At 43.6% G+C, this 13207-nt stretch overlaps 1 protein-coding gene across 1 annotated transcript in view; it reads right to left on the bottom strand.

Annotated features, from left to right (window-relative positions):
- Window positions 1-13207, bottom strand: part of USP10 (ubiquitin specific peptidase 10) — a 60676-nt gene that overhangs the window by 19354 nt on the left and 28115 nt on the right. The window contains exons 3-4 of the mRNA XM_036993761.2: window positions 11062-11122; window positions 5875-6918 (exon numbers count right to left, since the gene is read on the bottom strand). Coding sequence (XP_036849656.2) covers window positions 5875-6918; window positions 11062-11122 — 1105 coding nt within the window. The remainder of the gene's footprint in view (window positions 1-5874; window positions 6919-11061; window positions 11123-13207) is intronic.

Below are 13207 nucleotides of genomic sequence, written 5' to 3'. Positions count from 1 at the left end.
ATTCTAGAAAAATTTTCTCTGCAGTGGCAAGTTTTCCATAAGCTAAAATACAGTATCGCTCAGTTGCTGGTATCTTCCAGTGATCCCCAACACTACTCCCAAAATAAGTGGACCGCTGACTGGAGCTGCATCCGTGTGTCTCCCGGTGGCAGACGCCATTGCCATCACCAACGTTGTGGCCGCCTGCCTGCCATGTGGCAGGGCTGTGCAGCTCCCTTCCTGCAGTGGGTGACCCCTAGAGACCGCACCCCTGCACCGTGGGGACAGGACTTCATGCCTTCTGTGTCCCAGCCTGCTCCTGCCATCCTGACTGACCCCCACCAGGTACACCACCACTTGCCTCCGCCACCCACTCCCCACTGCAGATGACCTCACCGCTCATCAGAGCTGCTGCTGTCTGCTCCTTTCCTCTTATCCCTTAGATAACCCTCGAGGCAACACTGATGGTCACTCACTGACCTAGACGGTGGCTGGCACACAAGCACTCAGCAGTAGCAGGATGACGGGACGTTTGTGGATACTAAAGCTACTGGTTATAGTGAATAACTCCATTCGTGCTAGAAATGGCCCAGTGGACTTTAGAGATTGTTTGGTCCCATGTTCAGAAAGCCTCCAGGGACCCTGTGGAGAAGCAGACTGAGGGCAAGAGCGCCTGCAGCAGACACTGCTCCTTACCTGAAACCAACCAGGTCACCGTTAATACTCATACAGAAAACACCAGGCAGGACGGCCAGCTCCTTAACAGCTGCCCCACAACACTCATTAGAAAATAAAGAGCCAGTACAGGTGGGAAGAGAAGGAAAGAGGAAATTGGTTTATGGGAGAGTTTGAGATTTCAGTACTCCAAGAAGAAAGAAATTAGCTTAAAAATTCCTTAAAAGTTCTGAACATTCTGTGAATATATAATAAAGCTCCATTTCAAAGGGAATGAAGGATTATAAAGAAATTAAGGTAAATACCTTTCTGTCTAGGATTTTCTCATAAAAACCAAATATCCAATTTAAAGACTCAGTTTTGTAACACACTGTACATTGAGCCTTTTCCCCCTGAATGATTTCAGTGACTTCAAACTGAGCCAGACACTAACATGTGGCAGGTGCACCAGCGAGCCACTCTCGCCGCTCCCAGCGACCCAGCCTGGGGCAAAGGGGGTTCTGGTGCCTGAAACAGTCACCATCACTATCACTGAGTCCTGTTAAAATGAATGAATCTTACTGCCATAATTCAAGTCAATTATTCATGACTTGCAAACAAGCCAGTATCAATACTGCTTTTGGGTATAATCCCCTGCCTCTATTTAATTAGTAAGTTCCTTTTTTTTAACAATATCACCATTTCCATTTACTATTTTATTCCTAGCCTAGCCGTCAATAAGCACAGTCGTTATGGAGGTCAAAAGACACAAAACAGAAGGGGGCACAAAGGAGAGAACTGCAGGGTATTTCCTGAAGTTGCCATCTTAAATCTGACATGCAGTCCAAAGTCATTGTTGGCCATCTAGTTCAACTTCTCTCAGTGCAAATAATCAGAAGCTGACTACAGTAATGAGCTTCTCCCCAGAGGCCTTTGCAATTCATCACTGTTGGTGTAATTTACTACAGACCCGTTTACACAGCAACTTTAGCGGCCTCCCCAGTCTGTCTTCTGCACAGGAGTTGGGGGCACTGCCCAGAACAATGCCATTGGAAGGGCACATCACGTAAGAGCTAAGAAATAGAAACCAGGGTCTTCACTGTTACAATATACCTCAAACTTTAAATGGCTGAATTGAAGTTAAACCTTCTTATGAAATCTGCTGATACACAGAAAACTAAGTGGTTAATATTTTTTCTTGTATCTCAAGACATAAACAGTAGCTCACATATGTTGCCACAATCCATTCAAATGACTTATAAACTCAATGGCAATATGAGCACTGTAAAATTTTAAGTCAACACAAGCTATGATTATTCTTGTACAGATTTACACATCAAATTCTGTTTTACTACAATTAGGATTTAGAGGTTATATTATCCTATAAAATCCATGAGAACGCATGGTGCAGAACTTTCACTGATTCTTAAGGCTCAATAATGGGCCTGTAATTGTCACCCTAATGTTGTTGACCTGCTTTCCTGTCATCTTCCTACCTGTCCAGAACAGTCTCCAAGTATTTCTTTTCCTCATTACATCACTTTGGAAGAACACAGGCTACCTTGGTTACCTAATCAGGGAGAGGATAGCAAAGTGACCAAAATGTACCACTACCCTCCGGCTATAGATGAACATGTTCTATAAGGGGAGGAGTCTCAATTTAGTTCTATTAAAACAGACGCCTCAGCAGTACCGGCAAGGCCATACACACATGGAAGTGGGGGTGGACTGAGTTCCCACCCCCCGCACGCATCCCCACAGCAGCAGCGCGCCCTTCGGCGCAGGGCATGAGGAGCTACACAACCTTTGCTTCTCTGGAGAATCTGAAGGGAAATGCAGAATATTTGAAAAATTGCTTCCCAAGGAAGGAGGAAGTATAATATGATTTACAAGCCCCTCAATCATAGGTCAACTGTAAGGTATATATCTGTTTACATGTAAGATGAACATGGACATCAGGATTTCTTTTTTCTGAGATCCAACTTGTAATGATTTCGCTGTACTCTCCAGCTACAAATTTTAGGCATGAAACCACTGTGCAAAATTGCATGTTAAACAGGTATGACTAGAACTCTTAGTAAGTGACACATACTTCAATTTCCTCACGGAACATCATTTTTTAAGAGCTGTCAAAGACCTCAGTTTATCGAGTTCTCGTTCACTGGAATTTTAACTTATTTTACTTAGGCACTTGGCCTAGACTCTCTCCCTGCCCACCATTAATTACACTCCTATACAATGAGCAAAACAAAATACAAATAGCTCTATTGTGAATCAAAAGCACTTGCTACAGCTCAAGTTTGGGATATGACAAATGTTCCTTAGTTAAAATCCAGGGACAGTTTAGTATTCATTACAAGGATATGGTCAGTTTCCCAATCAGATATTTGAGTACAGGCAGATCCTGGCTGTGAGCTAACGGAGAGCACCCAGCACAGGTCCTGCTCTATGGCCTGCAAGGCCACACTCGCTCCTACATTCGGTTATGTCCAGTGCTGTGGCCACTTTCAAACACAAGCTATTAAGATTTTTGGGTTTCTTTTTCTCACTTTCTGACTTAGTTATTCCTACTTAAAAATGGCAAATATTTCCTCTCAGACTAACACAAACCACTCACAGAACACAGACCCCTCTCCAAGCTCTGCAGACCTTTCGTGCGGGTTCATCCTGCAGAAGGCATGTAGCATTCCGGTGTGAGCGCTCTTGCCCTCCACCTCCTTAAATGAGAGCTTACACTTGAGAAAAAAAGCCAGTGGGACAAAATGTTGACAAATAATCTACACTGTGAAGATGGCCCTGCCACCAGAGAGGTGAAAGCAGACTCCACCTGAGCCATGGATAAACAGTCCACACTAATCAAGAGTTGGGTGTGTTTCACTTCAAAATGCCTTATGCATGATGCCTATTCTTTGTTTACAGTTGATTTGCTCCCTAATTTCCTATTCTTTGTTTACAGTTGGTCTGTCTTCCTAATTTGTATTTCAATTGTGGTTATCATAAATTAGTTGGTTATTAAGCACCAGCTTAATGACATGGCAGATGATCCAGAGACATGGACATCCAAAATAAGTGAATCTGGGATCAAAATCAGCTGTGGATACTGATATTATTCTAAGAATTCAGAAAAGAGTAAACTTCATGTCTGAACTGTTCCCTTCTCTCTCTTTCCTGAAAGTTAATAAACATAATGATAAACATAAAAAGTACTCTCTCAGTAGAACCAGTTAGATGCTAATGCAGGTAAAATTCTATGATAATTAACATTCACAGGTCTTTTAATGGATCTAGAATTTCAGTTAAATGCTATTTCAAGTAAGTGGACATATACTCAAAAGCATGCCTATTAAAGGAAGTTTGTAGCAGATCTGACTCATAACAAACTGAATATACTGTATCATTTTTATAAAGTAAACCTCTAAGTAAGAATATGACAAAAGGAAAAAAATCCCAATTCACTTCACCTAAGCTCTATCTGATGCCAAGTTATTCAGGTGACCACTATTGCTGTATTATTCTACAGGAAGTAACACTGAAACCTGGCAGCAACTACATTCTTGAGACTCAATAAATAAGCTCTAAAGAATTAAGTATTTTAAAGGAACTACACTTCTGCTCAGATCATTAGAACAGCTTTATAACTGGCCTAATTCAAGTAGGATTAAAAAAAATAAATCTGCTCAGAGGGATCAATTCAAAACTAGATGGACTGTTTGCAGCAAGACTCTCCACTAATACAAGTAACTGTAAACTACCTTCACGGCCGTCTGCAAAGCAGGTCAACGCTGGACTTCAGCAGGCCAATTAGATTTTAACACATGAAGAACATAGCAAACTATACATCAAACTACATCTAAAGCCACATGACTTTAAATATTTAAAGTGAAGCTTTTCTTTCTTGTTTTAAAATAAACGTTGAGAAAATTTCCCAGGAACAGGAGGTTTTCCTTTGTGAAGTAATTTTTAGATAACAAATTACAATGACTCTATGACACTGAATTTAGAAGGCACGTTTTAAAAAGCATCCCACCATGCATTCCTCATTATAGGTTAAAAGTAAATTTTAGACTTAATGATCTATACAAAGTCTTATCCTGTCTTACCATGACTTGGCCTTCTCCTTGCAATGAATACATGCTAAAAGTTATAATAAAGAAATCATGTGGTTTTTAAAAGTATATATGAAGCCCAAAATGATGATTGGCCTATCAATTACCTTCTCATTTTAACAGAACTCCAAACACCAACCTTATTCAAAATAATGTGTTTTACATAAGGAATAAAATGATCATTCTTTTTTTAAGTATTGTTTGCTGTCATCTTACTACCATCAAAAGGATGTGTTTTATATTTTATGGGATTCTGACCATTCATAAAGGCTATGTTGCAGCTCGCTATCGCAATCATTCTCATCCTGGTAATGAACGCCGGCAGGTGTTCCCAAATGTCAAGCAAGCCTAAATGAGACAGCTTATTTTAACTTGGCTAATGGGCCAAGATTCTAGAGAACTGTCTGCCAAACTTCTTGGTACAATGAAACCTGAAGAAACAGGCTTGGCTTCTTAGATATGTTTAAACCTACCCACTACTCTGTATTTCTGACTTCCTACTTTAACTTAAAAAACAGCTAAAGATTATGCAGCTTTATTATTGGTATTATAAACTGGTCCTACATTTGAGCTTCGGCAACTCAAAATAAAACGTTAACTTTGGGCCAAACTGTTTTTCTGTTCCTGTCAATAGCTGATCCAGGTATGCTAAAACTGGAGTAATATTCATTTACTCAATCCAACATAGGCATTAAAAAGAAAAAAACCCAATATGCTTTCTTGTATCCTAAGAAACAGAAAAGAAACAGTGGAAAGGGAGTCCAAATCAAGGACCATCATACCAAAGGTGTACAGCAGCTGTGACACATGCAGGACAAGCCCATTACACGGTCACACAATGGAGTGGAATTACTTGACCAAAAGGCAAGAAATGGAAATATAATTTGTCAATAGAAAGAAGTGGTAATAGACATGGACTTTCCACTTAACACGAAGGCATGATATCCCCCCAATTTTGCTTATATATTGTTTTCCTTTTGGGGAGAGACCCTGTAAGGCATGGAATTCTTCAGAAATGCCTGTGAATACATGGGAATCTACTGCGGCCCGGGATGGCAGTTACCAGCCCAGACTGCCTCAAACCTCCCATTCAAGAGGCGTCGCTCACTTTCCACTTGTATCTTTTCAGTGATACCTGCAATCTTTATGGCTACAGGATCCTCTGACACCGGCACAAGCCCTTCTCTGACTTCGGCTTGCTTCTCAGAGACCAGGGGAGATGTGGCAGGAGGGGAACACTTAGTTTCCACCGAGGCCACAGGCGAGGAGGAAGAGGGCTTGGAACCATGAAAAAGACTGGCCCAGGACTTGGCAGGCTGGCTGGCAGAAGCGGCGCCCGCCACAGAGGCCAGGGTGTCGGCTGGGAAGGAAGCGCTCTCGGCTTTAGCTGGGTCCGAGTCCGCGCTTTCCACAGTGGGCACCTCCACCCCGTTGGCAGCTGAGCCCTCACCCGAGGATTCAAGTATTTGTCCATTAGCAACTCCGAGGTTTTCAGTAGTATCAGTCCCAACGTAAGGCAGAGCCACAGCTGTCCTCAAGAGGCTGTCCCCGCCAGCCTCTGCAGGGAGGCATGATTGCTCAAAGTCAGCCCCGTGACAGCCCTCAGGCTGCCCTGCAGTCCTGGCATCGCTGTCAAGGGCTCCAGGGAAAGGCCCACCAGGCACGGCATCACTGACGAAGTCCGTGGAGTCCTGAGGGCTGCCGCAAGTCCTGGGTGTCCCCGAGAGGGGCACGTCTCCCACCAGCTCTGCATCCTCTGTGCCTACACTGTTGGGGACTGCTGGGTTGGCGTGGCCATTGACCAGGGCTTCTGCGGGAAGGTCACCCTCACCACCATCTTTCAAGTAACTGTAATATCCAGGTGGACGTTTTTTCTTCTTTTTACGCTCCCTTTGTCCGAGACCACCTGAGACACCATCATTTTCTAAAACTTCTGCCTCCACATTAGAGCTGCCGTCCAGAGCTGGGGCAGAGCCTGGGTGCTGGCAGTCAACAGAGCTAAAGCTTGCTTCTTTTTCTATGTCATCAGAGGTCTTTTTGGAAGTTGTGCAACTAAGAATAAATTCAGGGGCCTGAGGATTCAATGTGCTTGAAATACTGTAGTTGGGAGTTCTCGGCAAAGTGTCGCTGGGTTCGATTACTTCATTAACACCAAACTCAATTCTTTGATATTCTTGTCCTGTTTAGAAAGAAAATGATCAGTAACTATCTCGTTAGTTAAGTATACAGCTATACAAACTATAAAAGTCTCAACAATTATCTGCTTTTCAAAAACTGAACCCTTAAAGTTGTCACCCAATTAACAAAGCTATGACATTTTAATTCTGCACTGAATAAACAATTTACTGAAAATAAACAATGACTATGAAATTATTTTTAATTTGGAGGTATGAAAAAGAGGCTTGTATTTATTTTCCACTCTTCAGGAAGCTAAAGGGAAACCTTCAGAAGGTAGAAATTAAAATGAAATTATAATAAAGTAAATAATATGTGCTGTCTAAAAATACCCCTCAATGAAATCTGACTTTAATAGCTCACTTTGTCTGAGACAAGGGGGTACATATTTTGGACAACTTAATTTAAAAAGAAAATCATGACAATTAAGTTGGGGACTTAAAATCACTGCCCTATATATGAATTCTCTAATGAGGGTAATTAAAAAATTCGAAAAGTCTGAATTACACCAAGAATCAGTCCTCTATATAAAACTGTGCTTGAGAAGCACTCTTTAGAATTATCCATCTGGTGGTCTCCTCCTGACAATCTTAACTGAGGTCAGAAAATGGCCTTGCATGAACGCAGGTCGAAGTGCACTAGATGGGTTCCTAACGGATTAACTCCGTGGGTGGAAAAGGTACTTCCAAACATACCAGAAGACTGAGAACTTCTAAATATCTCTTTGGAACACTTCATACTTACTTCCTCCCAACTGCCAACAATCTGTATATTCCATCCATTCTTTTTCTGTAAGATGTACATTTTCTTACAGTTCACATCTCTGAAATTATGTTGAGTTTTAGAATCATCTGTGTCTTTCAGACACTGAGCATCAATGTCATCTTACAGCTGATAGAAGAGTTTTAATTGTGAAGTTAAGGAAAAGACACATGCCTTTTAATTCACTTTTGGTGCATAACTGAAGATTTCTCCAAGTATGCATGAGGCCAAATTTTTTTCAAGAAATGTATTTCAAGAAAAATGTAATACCACAAAGAATCATGTTTTATTACAGAGAACTAAATATATTTTACCTTGGAAGTCTATTTATAGAAGGGAAAAATGGCCCCAGAGGGTGGACCCCATAACGTGTAAGTTAAGGCAGGGGCCTAAAAACAGCCTCCTAATTCTTCATTTGTCCTGACGGCACACCCCTGTGGGGAGTGGGGCACACCTGCCTGACAACAAAAAGTTCCTGAAAAAAGAATACTGACAGTGGTCACACAGAACAGCAAGTCTTCACACAAAGCCACCAATAATGACAGTATGAATCCTTTGGCACCTGAGCACTGATTTTGTTTCCTTATTTTGAAAAGAATCAGCAAAGAGAAATTAATTTCTTTACTGTTATACCTAAAAGTGAACTGCACACTTGCTTCCAAGCATCACCTATTCGTGTTTAAGGGTGCAATGCTGCTATGCGGACTGAAATGGACACATGGGAGGAAGTGAGGTACGGTGTGCATTGGGAAATCACACTAGAAGTCAGCATGCACTGTGGTGTGCAGCATAGCATGGGCAAGATTTTGATTATTTCTAATAGACACAGTGCCTTCCACATCTCAATTCTTAATCTTATCATATCATAAAACACTCTAGAATGTGATGTTACATTAATGGAACTATTTCAGTATGCTATGGCTATTATCAAAACATTTACCCAATATAGCATCTGACTGCATCACTGGAAGGTAGACTCCTACCCAGAACAGTTCCTTTTCTTATCCAGGAACACTCGTCATGGACACGTGTGCACAGCTCTGCCAGGCAGAGAAGTCAGCGCAAGGCCCAACCGCAGGCCGCAAGAGTGGGGGAAGGGCTGCAAACCTGCGCTCTACACAGCCAGCCAGTGTGCTGGGTGCTCTGGTCACGCACGCCCCGGGTTTGTTTCGAGAAGGAAAACCTGCTCAAATACAACCACCACATACATCACACGTCCTAACACAGCATTTCTCCAAGCCCACTCACTGCAGCACATGCAGGACAACGGCCCGAGGGTCCCAGAGTCCACAATGTTCAGAGGCACCCAGTTCATTCTCATGCCCGCTACTGACTGAGAACTACTGCTTTCAATGACTTCCTTAGTTGATTTCTCCAATCACTTCTTATCAAGTCCATTCAATGATCAAGGGAGTCACACTTACTGGAGAGAGACCGACATCAGACAGAAGGTGACAATGCAAAGGGAGAGCCAGATAAGGCCTCTCAACAAGAATTTCACAGAAAGAATGCTTCCAGACACAGAAAAGAGAGCCATCGATTTCCATCAGGAGCTACAGAGCTCAATGGAACTGGTCGGTTAACTGGATTTGGGGGCACATGGGTGGGGTGGGGAAGATAGGCTACTCCAAGCCTTAGGAACTGATTTAAAAGGCAAAGGCACCAGGTGCGCACTGCGATGAGCCCCTGCAAGAGCCTGCTGTGGCTGGCTGTGCGTAAGGGCAGAATCAATCACTCGATCATCCAGCCAGAAACATACAAAGGGTTTACAACATTGCAGATACTGTGCTGTGCGGCTGCAAAGCATGCAGAAATGAGTGAGTTCTGGCCCCTGCTATCCACTGCTGAGTTCAGACTCAACAGGGAGGCAGGTTCAGTCCTGGACAGTGGGACAGGCACTACAGGACTAACAAACAGTGCAGACACAAGCGAGTAGAAGAGGCCTGTCACTGACAGCGTGTGTAGGCAGCAAGGCCCCAGCTGTGCTTCCAGCAGACTAAAAGATGGACTCGGGGGAAGAGAGGAGAAAATGGAGAAACAGAGACAAGAACAGTAACTGTACAGAGATGACAGCCCGGACGGAGGGGTGTGGTCTGAGAAAGGGGAGGGGGGAGGAGCACGGGGAGATGGATGTTGGGAGGGGTCGGTGGGGCCTCCGATCTCCAACGTACGTCCCTGAGAGGATGGTTGAGTCTACTAAGTAAATTAGAAAGAGGAGTCATAGGAAAGAGAAAATAATGACACCTTTTTAAGCACTGAGTTAACACTTGCAACATGTTACTATGTGGAAAGCACACCAAAACAGAATCCGATTGGCTCACATTTTTAAAAAAATGCCAGTTGGGAGGCTAGGTAAGGGCATTTGGGTCACTCTAGCTTTATTTTATTCTTGTCCTAAGCCATATTTGAACTGCTCTTTCCCTTATGGTCTCCTGTATCACTGTTTCTTATAAAACTGCTAAAACCTTTAGATATAATCACTTTCTAATTTGACTACATATAAAAAGTTTAGTCTTTGCAAGGTTTATATTTAAGCCTAAATTATAATTAAAATCCCTTTTGGTCTGACCATGCTTATGAAACAGGGAATCAAATGCCTGGCTCTCCAAGAAAACGTTCAGCTTTCAGCGTCTCCAAAGCCAGCAAGAGCCTTTAATGTGGTCTGAAATGAAAATGGTCTAGACAGATCTGACCTGCGCACTGGCAGCTGCAATAATTAAATGACCTGGCTCGGATTTAAACACTGAGCACTCCAACAATATGCGAAACCACTGCATGTCAGTAAGGACCAGCTCCAATAACAAGCTCAGTGTCTGTGACAGAGACCAAAAAAAGTAACAGGCCAGGAGGTGAAGAGGTTACCTAATTCCCAAGAGCATTAGTGACAGGCGAGGACAGCGATGTAAACCACAGAACAGACCCAAGCTGCCGCGGAGCCGGGCAAGAGCACACACTCAAGATGTGCCAGGTCTGGTCCAGCAGCCCCCAACCAGAAGAAAGCCCACCTCAGAACTTCTCTGAAAAGCACTGGAGACAGAGAACATGCCTGTACAGCTGAAAACTGTTAAGAAAAAACAGAACCGAACAACTATTTTCTTAACTAAACCTTGAATATCTGACATGCTGAAGCACAGAATAAACTTAATTCATTAGTCCAAGTGGTTGGTGATTTAATCTGCTATAGTTTACAGCAAAAGCACCAAGGAGTAAAGGAGAGCTTATTCAGAAGCATAACCAAACCAGAAAATACTGTCTCCAGGTAACCTGCCTACCCCACGCACATGACGAGAGTTCACAGGCTATGAAGTGACTCACCAAAATCAGGGAAATGGAGAGAGCTAGCTTACCGTCCGGTAAGATCAGGGAAATGAAGGGGAGAGCTTACCATCTGGTAGTTCATCTGTAGTCTGTATGCCACACAGAACTGTTCCGCTGTATGGAGGAAGCTGCGTAGGCAATTGGAAAACACATTTTAATTCAACAAAATGTTAAAACCCAACACTAAAGCAACACTTCATTACAACTCTTCATCTACGCAGCATTATTTTTACCAATGACATTATTTTACCATGGATGTTAATACACATGGATAGACAGTAAAGTAAAATCATATTCGTTTAAGAAAAATACACCATAGGGTTGCTTTCAAATATTCATTGTTATTAAACAGGTCCAAAGAGAGGCAAAACATAAAAATGAACTGCAATGGACATGTAAATCAGCTACAATAAAATGCTTATGATGCAACCTATTCACAGGCTGTTAGACTGGCCCTCAGTGCCACACCGCTTATCTCTGATCACTAGTAAAGGTGATTCTTAGTGACCACCTGCACGTCACGCTCACGATCACTCCCTGCCAGCAAAGCAGTGGAGGCCGGGACCAGGCCCGGGCAGGGTGGAGAAAGCCCACTGGGGGGACAAGTTTGGGGATGGCAGCTTCCTTTTTAACATGGTGTCTTAGACAGCTGGGTTAATCGCTAGAGACAACATTTCTGGTTTGGAAGGGAGAGACCAAAAGGCAAGTGTCTGACCTTTGTAAAGAGCAGGAAAGTATTATGAATACAACAAACTCGTCTCCTTCCTCGCCATTCCATACTATTTAAGAGTGGAAATGTTTAGAATGGACATGCTGAAGAGAGAAGTCAGGATGGCTAAGGGCACGGCAGGGGGCGGTTAACTGCTGCCTGAAAGCAGAACAAGAACAGGCCACCCCATCCCCGCAGGTCCCCCGTTCTGCTCGCCAAGCACACGCAGTGCAACGGCCCGGTGAGTACTCAGTCCGCAGTGCTCGGAGGCACCCCGCCGATTCTCTCACCCACCAGTGCTCTGAGAACTACTGCTTGAGAGGCTTCCTCAGTCAATTTCTCTAATTAACTCTTAACAGGTAGATCCAATCAGAGAGAGCAGCTTATCCCTCCAGGCAACCAAGTTCTCTCCCCAAAGAATTGGTGACAAGTAAGACGGTAAGAAAATGAGGGGAACGGACCCCTTCGGGACTTGAGGGCTGCGCGTTTCCACCACACGAGGGCGCCCGTCTCATCATGCGGATGGGATGCGTTCTGTGTGCCGAAAACAAGGGCATCCGGCGCCCACACACAGATGCCTTCTCATCCTTACTGGTGTCACTAGGGCACTCCTGGTGATGAAAATCTACACAACTGTCAGGCGCTAAATGTGCTTGCTTTGTTTTTGTTAATTATGCTATATTCACACAAAATCCAGTGTAGACGCAGGATCTGAAAACTGACCCCCTCCCCCGGCAGACCCCAGGGTGACTTTGCCATTTTCTGTTAGTGTGCGTAAACACTTATTTTGATGTGGTACTCCGCTAAGGCCCTAACTGGGATGGGAACTACTGGATGCTGGAATGGGTTCTGGTGGGGGGGGAGAGAGAGAGAGAGAGAGAGAGAGAGAGAGAGAGAGAGAGAGAGAGAGAGAGAGAGAGAGAGAGAGAGTGTTTCTGCTTTACTCTGGTGCAGAGAGAGAGAGAGAGAGAGAGAGAGAGAGAGAGAGTGTGTGTGTGTGTGTGTGTGTGTGTTTCTGCTTTACCCTGTAGGCAAATGGCTCCTTTAAATCAACAAACCCCAGCCACTCATAAGATGCGCCTTAATCTGTGGGAACTGTATATAATAAATATGCAGCAGGATAAAATTCAAGAATCGTTCAAACCTCCCTCCTTACACAGCTACTTAAAAGAATACAAAATTTAAAAAGCAAAGCAAAAACAAACCACACACAAATGCAAGCTAAGCAACGTGAAAAACTGAAAACTAGTTATATTAGTGTGGAGAAGTTGGGGTTCCTACAGCCAGGATCCTCCCTGAACTTAAACCACCTGATGGTGTAACTGGCCTGTTGCTCGGCTGCCGCTTCCACACCCACAGGCAATAAGCTATTATTGTGCTACACAGAGAGCTCAGCTGGTGCTCTGGGCGGAGGCAGAGACGCTAGTGCTCGACCTACTGCCGGGAGAACAAGCCGGCTAATAAACCTTTTCACCCCAAAGAAATGTTCTACAGTCATTTCTTT

This window comes from Manis javanica, chromosome 17, assembly GCF_040802235.1.
Source record: "Manis javanica isolate MJ-LG chromosome 17, MJ_LKY, whole genome shotgun sequence".
NCBI lineage: Eukaryota > Metazoa > Chordata > Mammalia > Pholidota > Manidae > Manis > Manis javanica.
This window is presented reverse-complemented; position numbering and strand designations above follow the sequence as displayed.